General features: G+C 40.7%; 1 protein-coding gene across 1 annotated transcript in view; it reads left to right on the top strand.

The window, feature by feature from the left end:
- The window catches only part of tyw1 (tRNA-yW synthesizing protein 1 homolog (S. cerevisiae)), a 78,259-nt gene that overhangs the window by 59,096 nt on the left and 4,952 nt on the right, over positions 1 to 14,211 (top strand). Inside the window, exons 14-15 of the mRNA XM_060887613.1 lie at positions 355 to 465; positions 9,027 to 9,194. Coding sequence (XP_060743596.1) covers positions 355 to 465; positions 9,027 to 9,194 — 279 coding nt within the window. The remainder of the gene's footprint in view (positions 1 to 354; positions 466 to 9,026; positions 9,195 to 14,211) is intronic.

Raw genomic sequence — 14,211 nt, 5'->3', positions numbered from 1 at the left:
TTCTCCCTCTACACGCTTTCCCCCCTACTTTCTCTCTTTCGCGCTCTCTCTCCCTCGCTCCCCTCCTACAGTATTTCTCTCTCTCTGCCTCTTTCTTCCCTTTCTCTCTCACCCCCCCCCCCCCCCCAATTATTCCTAGAAATAATAGAGAGTACAAAATATACTCCAGAATGCAGAATGAGTGACAGGTGAAATCAACAGCCATAGAAGTGAAGAAGTGGCCATTGTCACATTAATGTATTGACCTTCATTTAGAGCTTCTGCGCTGATTCTTTTTCTCTTTATAACCTAAAAGAGTATTTAGGTATTTAGACGTTCAATTTTGTTCATATGTTTTGTGCACGTCTCTTGTAGCAACAGCGCACAGTGTACCGTCTGACCCTGGTGAAGGCCTGGAACGTAGACGAACTCAAAGCCTACGCTGACCTCGTTGCCCTCGGCCGGCCGGACTTCATCGAGGTTAAGGTAAGCGTATCTGTTTCTTCATAATATTTAGGTGCCTTTTAGTTCATATAGTTCTCAAGATCATATGTTCACAAATGGTGTGCTCTATTAGATAGAACAGGTCTGTGTTTTGGTCTTGCCTTCAAACACCTGAGTCACAGCTTTCTGGCCTCCAAAGCTGCAGATCTTTTGGCTTGTGTTTGAAGCTAAAGAAACAATCCAGGAAAACAAGCAAGGTTGTATCAGGTCTACAGGGACTGGTGTGTAGTTCATTAGCGAGAAACCGGATAATGACCAACTCATTACATTCACTCCATGGCCAAAAGGAAAGAGAGACTTTCAGCGAATTAATTTCACCTTTTGGAAGATTAATTATTATGGTTTTGAGAGGAAAGAAAATTAACGTACTGAGAAATTACTCTGGTTGCTTGAAGCTGAGGAACTCTAATTTTTATAAATGTAGTGTTCATTTATTTTTTATTTTATTATTTAATTTTATCGGGGTTTTTTTTATGTATCATTTTTAGTCAATGCTTGACTTGTGTGTTGAGTTTGAACAAACCTCATGAAAAACTGACTGGGTTTCTGAGACTCCGCACTGAAGAGATGGTTGATCATAAAGACAATAATGAGCATTGTGGTTTTATTGAACAAAGCCACGGTTCTCTAAGAAGATCTTTTTTTTTTTTAGGTAGCACTTTTACATGTTTCTCTGGGCTTAATTCACTAAGTACTCATGTACTACGGGTGCTATGAATGAACCAGACTCAGTCAGTGTCAAATGAACCAGCTTCAAGTGCTTACAGTGCTTTTGGTGTTCAGTGTAAGAGGACTTATAAAAGGTTCCAGTTACTACGTTGATCCGCTTTCCCACTTACATGGCCTGAGACTCATAGTTCATTGTAACCCCTAGCCTTTTTTTTTTCTTCATATACAAAAGAAAAACTTAGATATTCTTATGGTTTTAGGGTTCAGGATTATATTCATGTGCAGAAAGATTGTGTAGAGTCAGATATTAGCATAGTGTGAGATTTATACATAAAAATGAACATTTTATAGAAGGTACGAGGACATTCAGAGAGGAGTCTGTTATCAGTCTCAGGTGTCATCGGGCATCAAGGCAGGATACACCCTGGACGGAGTGCCAACCCATCACAGGGCACACACACACTCTCATTCACTCACGCACTCACACACTACGGACAATTTTCCAGAGATGCCAATCAACCTACCATGCGTGTCTTTGGACCGGGGGAGGAAACCGGAGTACCCGGAGGAAACCCCCGAGTCACGGGGAGAACATGCAAACTCCACACACACAAGGTGGAGGCGGGAATCGAACCCTGACCCTGGAGGTGTGAGGCGAACGTGCTAACCACTAAGCCACCGTGCCACCCACATTCATATTCAATTCAATTCAATTCAATTTGTATAGCGCTTTTAATGATCATTACATTATTAGTTTTACAACAGTTTGTAGTCAAGTGGAACTGTGCGACCAAGAGTTCCTGAGCAACTAATAGGTCAGTGTAATTTCTGAGTTCATTACAGACTTAACACTAATTCCTTCCTGCTGAAGTTTGATGCAGTCGATTGTGCTTGTAGTGGTGTTATTGGTCTGATGGTGCTATACAGTCTGATGGATGTTAATCTTTATAATTAGAAAGGAAAGTTCGTAACTGCACCATAGTGGCCAAGTGCATGAGCATCTAATCCTGGAAAAGCTGGAAACACAGAATTGTCTAGAATGTCTTTGTATGCTGAAGAGGTTCCTTTACTGGAAGTGGCCTGTAGGTTCTTCGATGTTTCTCTGGGTTTTTTTTTTTGGGACTTCCCTTGGAAGAGTAACAGTCAGTGGGGAAGCCAGAGGGGTGTTTGATAGGTGAAATGAGATGTCAATCAGCATCAAGCTTTCAATGCTATCAAATAAAAATTCGGGGTGGCACCTGGGGTGGCCAATCAGATGTCAGGGGTGTTCAGTGCCACCCCGAATTTTTATTTGATAGCATTGAAAGCTTGATGCTGATTGACATCTCATTTCACCTATCAAAAGAAGTCTTCGTATGACTTATGTATAGATTATGAGAGATGTATTCTACCTCTAATGAGCAATTATGGGATTCATCCATGTTCCTTGTTAGGGTAATTTGTGTCATAGTCTGTGGACCCCCTAAAGTTGCCTTGGCCACCCCCCTGGCCACCCCATGTATAAAACTCTAGTTCCGCCTCTGGTAACAGTGGCAATGAATTTCCTCCATTTGTATATCATCTGCCTCCCAATGGAATGGTGGAGGGCAAATCAATAGCTTTTGTAACCTTTTCTACCTTGATGAGCATTGACAACACTTTTTCTGATTTCTTCAAGAGTCTCCATCAATTGAGAAACCTGTGTGGTTCCCTCCACATGTATTCTTTCTTCACCTCTCTTGCTCTCTCTCTCTCTCTCTCTCTCTCTCTCTCTCTCTCTCTCACATATATATATATATGCGTATGTATGTATGTGTGTATGTGTGTGTGTGTATGTGTGTGTATATATATATATATATATATATATATATAGACAACGACAACACCCTTAATCCCATTAAACAGACATTCGACAGCCTCTCCTAGAGCATCTCAATACCAAAGTGAAGCAGCCTTTAACTTTCACACGCTGTTTCCTAGCAACACAATCGAGCCTCTTTGACCGACAGTGGGATGCGAGGATTTGTTTCCTGCTTCTCAATAAAACCCACAAAAAATGTGAGAAATTCTGCAGAAAATTGTGCTCCAGAAGTTTGCCACTTTCAGACTGCTTTTTAATAAGTGTTAAAAAGTGTGAACAGTATTTATGTGGATTCATCAAATCTTTTTCTGTTCTGCTTCTAGTTTTCAGCAAAATTGGAGGATAAATTAAATCTTCATTAGTCTTAATAACGTCTAGTGGTTTTAATGACTCTAATGGCAGTATAATAATTATGTACCTACCCTTACAAGATGTTCCTTGAATGTTTAATTGGCTGATGTCCAGAAGCAGAGGTCTAACGTTTTATTCTTTATGCATGAAGTGCATAATTTCTCTCAAACTGTAGGGGAGTCTGCCGCATGCTGTAAAGTCAAATTATTTCACTGGATTATGGAAAACCAGTCAGTATTTGGTGTGACCACCATTTGCCTCACACAGTGCAACACATCTTCTTTACATAGAGTTGATCAGGCTGTCGATGGCCTGTGGAATGTTGGTCCACTCCTCTTCAATGGCTGTGCAAAGTTGCTGGATATTGGCAGGAACTGGAACGCGCTGTCGTATACGCCGATCCAGAGCATCCCAAGCAAGCACAATGGGTGACATGTTCGGTGAGTGTGCTGGCCATGCAAGAACTGGGATGTTTTCCGTTTTCATTAATTGTGTATAGATCCTTGCAACATGGGGCCGTGAATTATCATGCAGCAACATGAGGTGATGGTCGTGGATGAACGGCACAACACATGGGCCTCAGGATCTCGTCATGGTATCTCTGTGCATTCAAAATGCCATCAATAAAATGCACCTTTGTTCGTTGTCCATAACATATGCCTGCCCATACCATAACCCCATGGGCCACTCGATCCACAACGTAGACATCAGCAAACCTGTAATGAAAACCGGGATTCCTCCGTGAAGAGAACACCTTTCCAAAGTCCCGCACGGCATCGAATGTGAGAATTTGCCCACTCAAGTCGGGTCGAGACCCAGTTATGGACGACGAGCATGCAGATGAGCTTCCCTGAGATGGTTTCTGACAGTTTGCGCAGACATTCTTTGGTTATGCAGCTGTCCGGGGGGGCTGGTCTCAGACGATTTTGGAGGAGAAGATGCTGGATGTGGCGGTCCTGAGCTGGTGTGGTTACACGTGGCCGGTCGGATGTACTGCCAAATTCTCTGAAACGTCTTTGGAGACGGCTTAGGGTAGAGAAATGAACATTCAATTCACAGGCAACAGCTCTGGTGGACATTCCTGCAGTAGGCATGCCAATTGCACGCTCCATCAAAACTTATGACATCAACATGTGACATTTCATCACATTATTTATTTTATACATTATTGTGGCCAGTCTAAAGCACACCTGTGCGATAATCATGCTGTCTAATCAGCATCTTGATATGCCACACCTGTGAGGTGGATGGATTATCCCGGCAAATAGAAGTGCTCACTAAGCCCTATTCGGACGGGATTAGTTTTACGTGGGGACGTGGGGGTAAAGTAATTATTACCAGAGCTTCTCTGTGATTTTAGTCCCGTCCGAATGTGCCATCTCTGTAATCATTACGGACAATGTCAGTAAAGATTACGGCGACTTTTACCTACTGTAAAAAGGTCCGGAAAAATGACCTCAGGTAATACTAATCCTGTCCGAATAGACCCGCTGTAAATATGTACGGTAAAATTCCGTCATTTCCTGTTTAAAAGTAGTTTTTGGTGCTTTTTGCAAGCATGGAGGCGCCATGTTGTCTGGTTGCGCACGTGATAACAGGAAGCAACGTCATACGCACATGACGACAAGGAGGTTACTGTGGTGCGTAAAGCGAGTTACCCCTCCCACTTCTGCTAGTTTTACTGAGATGTCTTGTCCCGTGCGAATTGGACAATTTTTATTACAGACGTCCTGAGGTAAAATTGCATTACTCCACGTCCCCACGTAAAACTAATCCCATCTGAATAGGGCTTTAGACAGATTTGTGAACAATATTTGAGAGAAATAGGCCTTTTGTGTACATAAAAAGCCGTAGATCTTCGAGTTCAGCCTATGAAAAATAAGGACAATAATAAAAGTGTTGCGTTTATAATTTTGTTCAGTTTATAATCTTCAATTAGCCGAAATTATTAGTTAATACTTATAAGCGTGCACACTTGAAATTAGTGTCTTAACAATTTAACTGTGCTGCTGTAGTTGCTGTAAGTGCCTAGATATTGCTTACAGGCAATTACTGTATTTTTTTTCTTAAATTATATTCTGTTGTCAGTAATTGCCTTTCCAGATTAGGTTACAGCAATTTTCTTGCAGCAGAGAACATGTCATGTATAATATAATTCACTACCCTTAGCTCATTTCTTTATACAGTGTAGTAGTGAAGCAGGATACCTCCGGGCAGGGTAAGGGTGATGTTCACAGCACCATGGCAGATTGTTAGTGCAGGGATTTGACTTCAAGACCTTCTGAGCTGTAGCCTCAATTTTACTCAGAATCAGCCAGCACTTGATTTATTTTTTTTTTTTTGTGTTCAGTGCTTTACTAAAACAGTTAGCATATTAGCTTGTGTCAAAGACGGTTTGCTTTTGAAAAAATAAATGAATGAGTATAAAATAAAGTGAAAAAATTGCAGTCCACTAAGTCAACACAGAGAACTAATGAACCGCTGTAACTGTCCAGGTGTTTACAATCTATGAAATAATAAAGCTGTTTTTAATATTCTAGCTGTACAGCAGTTTTTCACTGTAAGGTCACTGATGGATGGTTGTTTGGTTGGGTGTGTGAGTGTAAAGATGGATGGATGGGTGTGTATATTGGTGGATGGGTGTGTGGGTGGATGGATGGGCAGAGGGATGGATAGCTGTGTGGGTGGGTGCACTGTGTAGATTGCTGGGTGGATAGATGGATGGGTGTATAGATTGGTGGATGTGTGTGAGGGTGGATGGACGAATAGATGGATGGGTGGGTGTGTTGATGGCTGGATAAGGGTGTTGGTGGATAGATGGATGGATGGATGGATGGATGTGTGGATGGAAGGGTGTGTGGGTTGGTGAATGGATAGATCAATGGATAGCTAGATGGGTAGATAGTTCGACGGATAGATGGATGGATGGGTTGGTGTGTAGTTGGCTGGATAGGTGTGTTGATGGATGGGTGGGTGTGTGGGTGAATGGTTATAAGTTACTTTTGCTGATTGGATGGTTTTCCCAAATTTGCAGGATTGGACTCGTACTCTCATGGTGTTCTAGTTTTATACCATCAGATTAGTTTTAGAGTGTCATCTTAATTCAGCTACAGTATAATGAGAAACATTTGGAGATAAAGACTGAAATTAAGCTAAATCACAGCAAGATGCAGAGTTAATGAATGTCATGGCAGTGATCGATGGAGTAGTTTGACCAAGATGCACTCATGGAACAGATCTCTCTCTCTCTCTCTCTCTCTCTCTCTCTCTCTCTCTCTCTCTCTCTCTCTCTCTCTCTCTCTCTCTCTCTCTCTCTCTCTCTCTCTCTCTCTCTCTCTCTCTCTCTCTCTCTCTCTCTCTCTCTCTCTCTCTCTCTCTCTCTCGCTCCCTTTTGATTTATCTGAGCTGCTATTGTAGGTAATCATTATTTGTCATTGTTTTAGTACAGATTGATTACTGGGGCTTGTTGGTTCTTCCCCATGAATTTATTTTATTACTGTTTCTGGAATTCGGCCCCAGTCCAGAAAACAATGTCTACGTCTGAATATCCCAACTGTCCTACTATAGAGTAAGAGAAAAGCAGTATGCCAAAGGAGTAAGTAGTATGTCTGAATTCTCAGTATTTATGAAAGAGTAGGTGAGATTCTGCAGTAGGGAATCAATGCCCTGTTCTATCCAATAACGCAACAGGACCGGCGTGGACGAGCTGTCAGAATCAAAGGCAACACGTCAGTTCATTTTCTACGTATTTAATGCAGTCAATTAATTTAATAACCCTAGTTATATAACAACACTGGTTGTGTAGAGCTTTAAAAACTGCACCGGCAACCAGTGGCAGGAAAGTTGCTGCTGTGTATATATACCATGCATACGGTTTTTCTAAATGTCCTTGAAATTTTGTATTATTTTTTAATATTCAATTAGTATTTTATTCATTTATTTTATTTGTATTTCTCGCGTATTTTAAGTCTTCGGCTTTTATACGTAGGGACGATAGATCGACTAACTTGGATCAGGTTTGATGAATCCTCCCGCTTTAAAAATTTAAAGTCTACCAAATTTCAGCCCAATCTGACTCTCAGTTCAGATGCAAGTGTTCTTTTAGTTATTTTGGTGATTAGTGTAAGCCGTTATTTAGATCATTAGGCACCTTATTATGCGCTTAGCTGCTTTACCGACTTTATGTCTGCTGTTTTAGTCACACACCTAAACACAAAGAGAGAAAACGCAGTTATAAGATGAATTATTTCTCAGTTCCTAATAGATGTTTTGTGACCTCAGAGATTCAACTTCGGTCGTAACCAGACAGAACCAATAGCTTTTGGATTTACTGTTGGGTCTCGAGGCTAGTTTTTATTCCCGTGTGATTGAAATTTTTCACCCACAGTGACATTTTGAAAGCGACATGTTTCAGAAACTATTTCACGCTTGTAAAACTTGTTATTTGGTCCTTCACTGAAATGTAATTATTCTTTATCAAGCCCAAGAACAAGAGCAATTATTTACATCTGTCGTCGTTTCGTTTCGTTACCTTTTGGCCTTGTGGCTTCATTTCTTTTATTTTATTTATTTATTTATTTATTTATTTATTTATTTTTTTAGGTGATTGTTTTGGCTCTGAGATTTCAAAAAAACTTTAATAAAATCTATTTTGTCATTAGCTTGGCAGATCAGCGTCAGTAACCGTTCATAGCTGCCAAGAAGTGCTATTGATGTTACAGACTAATGCCAGCAAAATGGCCGTAGATGCACAGCCTGAAATTAAATTATACTTCCCGAATGCCTTTTATTTCTTTTTTTAAAGAGTGGAATGAATATTGTGGTTGTTTTTTTTGTTTTTTTTCTTTCAAACACAAAGCAGGTTTAAGCTTTCTGTTTCTCTATATACTAATACTAAGGTTGACTCAGTACAGAACTGAGAGATACTATGTGTAAACTGTACACACAGATTCACTGGGAATGAATTAATCAGGCTTTGTTAATATGTAACGCTCATGCGGTTCCTTTGACTGTTGAACAAATGAAACAATATGTTCTCTGTATGTGGTCTGGATCCTTGCTGCTGCTCATTTTTCCTGATCATTACTGCATCTGTGAATAGAATATTGCCCTTTCTTATGTTTTCTCCTGCTCAATTATCCATATATCCATGTAAGCTTTTTTAATCTACTGTTGTGTTCTTTGGCTGCATGTGTTTTATTTGATTTTATTTTATTCTTTATTAAATCTGGCAGGCTGTAGTAAAGCTTAAACAACCCATTTAAAAGAGCTTTGCATGAGGAGGGGGTGTGGTTTAGTGTGAGGGGCGGAGCTAGAGGAGCATGCATATGTGTGAAGCTCTTGTCTGCTGTCCTCTAAAACGTGTTCCGAGGTTTATTATTTACTTTTGTTATTTAATTAGTTTTGTATGTTGTGGTTTGAAGCTTCTTGGGTTCTGGGTTAATTAAGCATTGAGCTTGTTTCACACCTAATTTGGGAACACTTAGGCTTTTCATACTGTACTTAACACCGGTTTATTGTTGTTCCAACCCCCCACTTTTAACCCCGGGTAGAGGAACATTTCACACTTAATTCAAAAACTTCTAATTCCATTGCAATGGCAACCAGTTTTAGGACTCCTCCTCTACTCCTGTTCTTTTTATATGTTGCTGCACTTTTACAGCGTCCTTCTCTTCCATTTTAGGGAGTAACCTACTGTGGCGAGAGCCCAGCCAGCAATCTGACCATGGCCAACGTGCCCTGGCATGAGGAGGTTGTCCACTTTGTGCAGCAGCTCGCCAGCCTCCTACCCGACTATGACATCGCCTGCGAACATGAGCATTCTAACTGCCTGTTACTTGCCCATCATAAGGTGATTTTCCACATACACACTTTCACACTTTGAAATGAACAATATACGTAATGATCCATGATGTTATTCAGCCTCTGCTTCCTTTTATAAACAGAATTCAGAATTTTATTTGCCTTTTTTTTTAATAACACTATTTAAAGGGTTTACATGAATAATTGTCAGCCTTTCTCAGGTAAATTGTAATGTTCTAATCTCTTTTCTTCTTTTCAAACCTACACAAAGATTATGCTCTAGAACTTACTGATATTGTTCTTTAACATAGTGGCACCAATCTGAGTAGTTCTAAGAATATATGCACAAATTAAAGCCTCATTATCCGTCCGTCTGTCTGTCTGTCCATCTGCCCGCCTCTGGAGTTGTGAGGCAAATGTGCTAGGCTTATTTTTTATTATTATTATTATTATTATTATTATTATTATTATTAATGTCGCTGTTAGTCATTTTCCTTCTTTTTTCATGAGAATTAATCCTCTGTCAAACGGGTTTAGGTCGTCCACCAGCTCGGAGCTATCTTCCTTGTTTACAACTCGATTACATTCACAGTCTCCAATGTGCACTAAATCAATTAGTAAAAGCATAATGATGGATAAATCTCAGCGTCATCTGTCACCAGCTTGTAATTTCAGTCTTCATAATGATCATCTCTGAGCTGTGCAGAAGTATAGTGCAGTCGCATCCTGTCACCTCTCTAATAGTGTATTTGAAGCCCAAAGATAGGAACTCTAAATTGGATGGTGAGTCAGTGACTCTGTGTGTGTGTGTGTGTGAGAGAGAGATCTGCACAAGAATCCAGCAGGACAGTCGAATATCTGTCATATACTTGTGTGTTTATTTAGTTGTGTTTTTAAATTTGAGCTGTCACCATCCCTCATGTTTTACTGACACGGTCATACGTTCGTTCATCAGTTTTAAACCGCATCAGCTGGTGGGAACTCTCTATATTTGGTCATTCTGAACACTAACACTTTCCTCACTAGATGGCCATTAAAGCCATCTGAGATCACACATCTTTTTATTACTGAGAAAATTTGACACAAAAGAGGCTTATAAACTCTCATGGTTTGTCTTGCATGCTGACCTCCTCTAATTAAAAATGGACTGGAAAAAATAGCCCCTGCCTTTACTATAGACTTGAATATGCTAAGCGTTTATAGGAGTTTATACGGCATGTGGAGGAAAAAATCTTAAGTTGTGTTATAAACCACTCTACAGTGACGGTGCACCACATGTTAAGTCCTTCTGTGTCAGCTAGTGTCTTATTCAGTGTCAGTCCTCTTTCAAAGAACACCTGAAAAGCTTTATCACTCGGGTCCTTACGCATGAGTTCAACGAGGAGAGGACGGATATTTGAAAACTTTAGTACATTATTTCATTTAAAGTTGCTTCCCAAATAGATTTGGGAATTGTTAGCTGTGTGTGTGTGTCTGTGTGCGTGTGTGTGTCTGTGTGCGTGTGTGCGTCTGTGTGCGTGTGTGTGTCTGTGTGTGAGAGAGAGACGGCTAGAGACAGAAAACGAGAGAGAGAAAGATAGCTAGAGATGATTAAATGAGAGAGTAAATGAGAGAAAAAAGGTAGAGAGAGAGTGAGGGAAAGAGTGAGAAAGGGTGAGTGATTGTGCCCTGTGATGAGTCATCACCATATCCAGTGTGTCCCCCTGCTTCATGCTCCCGTGGGATAGACTACAACTTCCCTAGACTACAGTAGGATAAGCACAAGAGAAAATGAATGATGAACGAGTACCTTGGTTAAGTGGAAGATCTCTGAGGACTTCTAATAGAGATCATCTGGGAATTCTTGCTCCAAGTACAGGACTGAGATGAAGGGGTGATTTTTGTGACTCTTACCTGCAAAACTTTGGAACTTTGGTCTTTCTCTTGATATCAGACTCTATGAATCTACAGGCTCTTTAAGAACCGGCTTAAAACTGCTTCTGTTTTAATAACAGATAGTGTCCTTGTGTCGTTTGTCAGATTTCAGAGCAGCACTGCCGATTATGCAAAGCAGGGCAACTAGCTAGCTATAGTTAGCATGTTAAACAGTCATGAATAACGAACGGGATAAATGGTATAATGAGCTAGATATTTTGTGGGTGAGAGAATTAGCTCAACGGTGTAATGTAAAACATGCATAGTGTCAAATTATTATTTAGTCTCAGTGAGAAATAAATGAGAACTTGCCTGAAGATCTTACCTTCTTTCTTCAGCTTAGACGCTAACTCTTGTGAAGCGCAAATTTAAACGGTTCCTGTTGTATTTCCATGATATTACACTCGTGGCTTCTGTGTCTCCTTCCATAGTCATGTTGGGAGTCGAATAATATATTTGACTACTGCTAATATAACCGAGTCTAATACACAGAGAAGAGTAAACATCCAACATGTATAAATCTACCAGTCATGATGAATCCTGAAAAACTCCTGACTAGGCCGTGACTGTAGTGGCGTCCTCTGGGTTGTGTGTTAGTCCACTATATCCAACAATACCCCAGCTTGAGCCTTTAATTATCCATTTATCCATAATACAAAATGGAACTGATGAAAAGAGAGGAATCTCTGAGGGACCTTTAGTTAAAGGTGGGGTGTACGTTGTTTGAAAGCCAATGTTGACATTTGAAATCACCAAACACGCCCCTAACCCAAATGGGTCCCACCCCTGTATTGATAGCTCCTCCCACACATACATACGTAACCCAGGCAACTACTGGAAAGAAATGTGTCTTTATCATAGCTGAAGGGAAGAACGATACGATTGCAGATAAACAAACAAGCAAAAATGACACACAAGCATAATCATGTAAAGGACAAACGCATATATTAGTTCTGTGTAACAAAGCAAAACCAACGTTACTCACCTATCGAGAAGGAAAAAAGCAACCTCGGCGTCCCATCGCGGGCCTTCCTGCTCCTTCAGTTCTCTCCAGCGCTGGAAAGCTGATCCTATATTAACACGGTTCCTGCTTCTTGCCTTATCTTCAGCCTTTTTTTGCTTTTCGATTTTATCTCCGCCATGTCAATGTTTTAATCGCTTTCGGCTAATGTCAGACATGCGCACTGAACACTCTCTCTGCCGCATATTGACAAGACCCGCCCCTTTCTGCCCATTGGCTACACGTTTTTGTTTGTCAGCCCGACTAAGCTTTCTGAAGCATTTCTCAAACAACGTGCACCCCACCTTTAAGCAGTGAGCTCGAATGCCACTGTTATGTCAGCTTGAGTTAAATAAAAATTCTCTTGCATTAATTCCTGCTTTTTTAGTCATCTTTAGCCCTATTCGGACGGGACTAGTTTTACAGGGGGTCGTTAGAGAAATTTCAGTTTCACAGACGTACTTTGTGATTTTAATCCCGTCCGAATCTGCCATGTCTGTCTTTTTCTCACACGACCTGTGTAAAAATTCCAGAGCAAATTGCCTACTGTTTTTCAGCGAAATCGGTGCTTCTCTGAGAAATCTAATCCTGTCTGAATGCGAATGTCAGTGATTGCCGAAAATGTTTTTTCCAAAACGTGTTTTCTTGTCTGTTTTGGTCAACGCGAACTACCGTATTAACCCTAGCGCACCGGTATTCAAGTTTATTGATCGGCCATATGACCCTACGCAATCCACGCATCCTGGACATGTGGTCTTGTGCAACGCCCACATGTAAAACACAGACACTCCTACCTCCGTAATAAACACACAGATTAGTCCCGTCCGAATCCATACACGAAATGACGGACGTCGGCTGAAAAAAATTCTAACTCAAACGTCGTTTGGAAAACTGGTCCCGTCCGAATAGGGCTTTTGCTGCTTTTATCTAGTTATTGAGCCGATACTTCACAACAGAATCACGTTTAGCAATTTCCAGTTTCGATTTCTTTCCTCTGACTGAAGATCTTTTACCCTCACTACGTCTGTCCCATGATGCATCCGTTCATCCGATTTGATGTATTTCATTAAATGTGCAGTCTCACTCGTGCTTTTCTGTATCTCACTAGCAAATATTTTGTTTGTGTCTTCGTAGTGGTTCAGTGTCACCATTTATTCATCATTTTTATAGTTCTGTCAAGAATGAGTGTCTGAGCATCGATCTTAGTCTTCTCCACGTCACTGTTGATGTACCAGGAAAAGTACTGGCTTAAAAACCCTCAAGCTGTGGATTGGATTTGATTCATTTTATGCCACGAACGTGGGATGTTTGCTGAAGCACAACAGAGTAAAGCATGTGAGCAAAGAACAAAACTCATCTTAAAGACTCCGCTGTTCCGCCCTTGATATTTTATATAACTAAACCCAGAAATTTGCAGAGAATTGACTTGCTCACTCAATCATGAATATCAGCTTTGAAAAGGTATCAGAGAGCAAATGGAGAAGGGAGATCGGCGTGTCGCTAACACCATCTCCCCTAGCTAGAAGATTACAGCAGAGGTGATGATGAATCCACGGCCTTCTGTAACATCCGTTCTGAACTCGCCTACTCACTGCTGGCTTTTCTTTACTTTTTTTTTTCCTTCAGTGACCTGATGGGGCTCAAGCAAACACTTTATTCGAGTAATTTACTCCGTAAATGAAAACACCAGGCTTAGGAGGACTTGCCTCATGACAAGGTACATTTAAAGACTCACCACAGAGAGCATTTACAGCTGCCACAGGTGAGCATCAAGGAAACGAGATCATTGCAATAAAGCAAAACTCTTGGGGTTAGAACATAGGATGTAACCAGAAACCAGAGGATGCTTTAAGGAGCACAGACAGCACTCAGCATGTTGATAGATTATAATCAATCTAAATGTCTCTCTTTATGATTTAAAGGCTCATTAACTGCCCTAAAATGATTTCCTTTCAGTTTAGTGGAGCGAATCTAGAACAAGTGTCTTTGTAACCGGTCCCGTCGTTTGTTTAACTGATTTTTCCGTAGCCTTCTCGCATCACTCTTTAACATTTAACGGTTCATAACGACACCAGAAAGGACAGGAATAAATCCGACAGCATTGAGAAGAGAACGGCGTTAAGAAGCCGAAACGGTTTGTGATCACGGAGAG

The sequence above is a fragment of the Tachysurus vachellii genome, chromosome 15 (genome assembly GCF_030014155.1).
Source record: "Tachysurus vachellii isolate PV-2020 chromosome 15, HZAU_Pvac_v1, whole genome shotgun sequence".
Lineage (NCBI taxonomy): Eukaryota > Metazoa > Chordata > Actinopteri > Siluriformes > Bagridae > Tachysurus > Tachysurus vachellii.
This window is presented reverse-complemented; position numbering and strand designations above follow the sequence as displayed.